The sequence below is a fragment of the Perissodus microlepis genome, chromosome 9 (assembly GCF_051167445.1).
Source record: "Perissodus microlepis isolate ML-2025 ecotype Zambia chromosome 9, ASM5116744v1, whole genome shotgun sequence".
Lineage (NCBI taxonomy): Eukaryota > Metazoa > Chordata > Actinopteri > Cichliformes > Cichlidae > Perissodus > Perissodus microlepis.
In genome coordinates this window covers 11,291,785-11,294,066 of record NC_140469.1, presented here as the reverse complement: position 1 = coordinate 11,294,066, position 2,282 = coordinate 11,291,785, and the positions used below count along the sequence as shown (strand labels likewise).

The 2,282-nt window shown below is 39.4% G+C and overlaps 1 protein-coding gene across 1 annotated transcript; it reads left to right on the top strand.

The window, feature by feature from the left end:
* The first annotated feature begins 666 nt into the window (after window positions 1-666).
* Window positions 667-1,860, top strand: LOC146380125 (homeobox protein NANOG-like). Its single transcript, XM_084939926.1, has 4 exons — window positions 667-697; window positions 1,060-1,409; window positions 1,500-1,583; window positions 1,729-1,860. Exons 1-4 carry the CDS (start codon window positions 667-669, stop codon window positions 1,858-1,860), a joined length of 597 nt encoding a protein of 198 aa, XP_084796052.1.
* Window positions 1,861-2,282: the final 422 nt, after the last annotated feature.

Here is a 2,282-nt window from a genome sequence, read left to right as displayed (position 1 = left end):
CTGATAATAGAAAGTAAATTAAACATAGGTTCAAAGATCAAACTGGTTGCTTGTCTGAAACAACCAGAGCAGGAAGTTAAATCAAAATCATCTAACACAGATCTAGTTGACATGAAAGCAGAACAAGCAAAACTGTTCTCAACTCACCAGTGAGAAATATCCATAAAATCATGATTTACACCAGCTGCAGCTCACAGTCAGCAACTCATTAGTTTTGGTTTTCTTTACAAAATGAGAATTTTTCACATTATATAGTCCATCATGTATTTCAAACACATGAGTAAAGATGTGTTTATTTAATTGATTTAAGTGCATTAAGTGTTTCATATTTTATAAAGTGTGAGTTGGAAGGATTTGGTAAAGCTCATTTGTATGGCTGCTTTCTAACTGTACTTTCTTTTTTCAGACCTGAGAAACAGCATTTTAAAGAAATGTAAATGATGCCAGTTGGTAGAAACAGCCTGACTGCTTGTAAAGAGACTCACAAAAGAAGAAGCTCAACCCCCCACATTCCTGCCCACACCCACAAACCTCCTTAAAAGCCCAGGAGAATTGCTCTTAAGTTTTAAGTCCGTCAGTCTTAAGTTACTATCCTGCTTGGTTTGGAGCTCTTTCAGCAGAGATACTTTCTCCAGCTTTCCTGTTTTAATCACTGGGACTTCAAAGATGGAAGATTATGGGATGCACTTTTCTCCAGGTATGTACTCAGCATTGTTGACTGGTGAGCTGATATGAACAGAGTTTGCTAACTTTTAAGACAACATGCAGAAATATTCATTCACTCTGTGTTGTAAGTCCTGATTGCAGAAATCACCATTTCTCCCTCCACAGCTGAACAGAGAGTCCACTTTAAATCCTTTTTGGTTTTAAAGAATCTACAAATATCCGACCACTTTTCTTTCCCAAGTTTGTGTGAAACTGTTGTGTTTAAGACTCATCAATATTCCCTTTTTATTTTTTCTGTTACAAAGTCAGTCGTGCCCAAACATATCAGCAACTGACCCATGTGGACCATATAGACTTGTGATTACTTCTCCTCTTGTGTCTTTACCCTCACAGACTCGTGGAGTTCAGGCAGCGGCCCTGAAGGAAGTCTGCCCTTGGAAGAACTCGCTATATGGGCAGAGACTGCTCTACAAAAGGAGACGGGCAACAAAACCTCTGAGACAGTTTCCAGCTCTGTCTCAGAGCAGAAACAAGATTTTGCTGTCCCAAGAAGCCAGGATGGCAACATCACTGCCACTCTGCACCATCCCAGCACTGCTCCAGAGAAACCTAAAGGAAAGGCCCGGGTGGTGTTCACGGAGAGACAGTTGAATATTCTTGTCCATCACTTTAATTTGAAACATTACCATGAGCCAGGAGAGATGGAACAGCTGGCACAGATGACAGGACTGACCTACAAACAGGTGAGTGTTTTTCAGCTCAATAGAACATAAGAAATTGAATTTTGGGTCCATTGTACTGATTAAATGTTTTCTGTTTTCTTCTATCTTTAGGTAAAAACCTGGTTTCAAAACAGACGGAGTAAGTTTAGGAGGAGGTCACATCCTCAGCATGTGAATCAAGGCGTCCCACTTCATGTAAGTATCTCCTATTATTAAACAGAACTGTTTCTGTCATTATCTGGGGAATTGATTTTATTTATTTAAATGTAATTCCAATAATAAATACAAGAATTACAAAAGTATTCTGATTGTACTGATAATCCACCTATCTGTGATTCAGTTTCAGGGAGAGGGACAGCCCCCGCTCATGAACTTTATGAGAATGAATAATCAGGCCCACTATCCTCATCCCGTGGCTTTACCTCAATGGACCTTCCCCAACTCCCCCCAGATGTTTGGCTGGCCAGAATGAATTCAACCCCATTTTTTTAAATACTGGTACGAATGTAAAGAACTCCGGGATTCCCAATACACGATTTGAAGGAGCCAATTTAGAGCCGTGCCAACAACCAATGCTGTTGAAGCTGTAACCATCTTTCTTTTTTTTTCTATATGTTCCAATAATTGTAATGCCATGTGTATACTGAATATTATCTGTCTTGAGAAGCTGTAAATAAAATGCGAGTCCCACACCTTAAAAATTGAACATTGTACATGTCTCCAAACCTTCTGTCAGAGACAGAAGGTTTGTACCACCAGATTTTCATATACTTAAATTTAAAAGTGTATTCCTCTCCCGCAATTAACTCCTGCTTCATCTGCGATTGTTATGAGAAAAATTCTCCTATATCACCCGCAATGAATCCTTGGATAGGGTGGGCCACGAAGGATATA

Excerpts from the sequence above, each read along its gene's own strand:
- LOC146380125 (XM_084939926.1), top strand. The coding sequence starts at position 667 with ATGGAAGATTATGGGATGCACTTTTCTCCAG. Across the intron at positions 1,410-1,499 it reads CAGGACTGACCTACAAACAG|GTAAAAACCTGGTTTCAAAA; the intron begins GTGAGTGTTTTT and ends TTCTATCTTTAG. Across the intron at positions 1,584-1,728 it reads ATCAAGGCGTCCCACTTCAT|TTTCAGGGAGAGGGACAGCC; the intron begins GTAAGTATCTCC and ends TCTGTGATTCAG.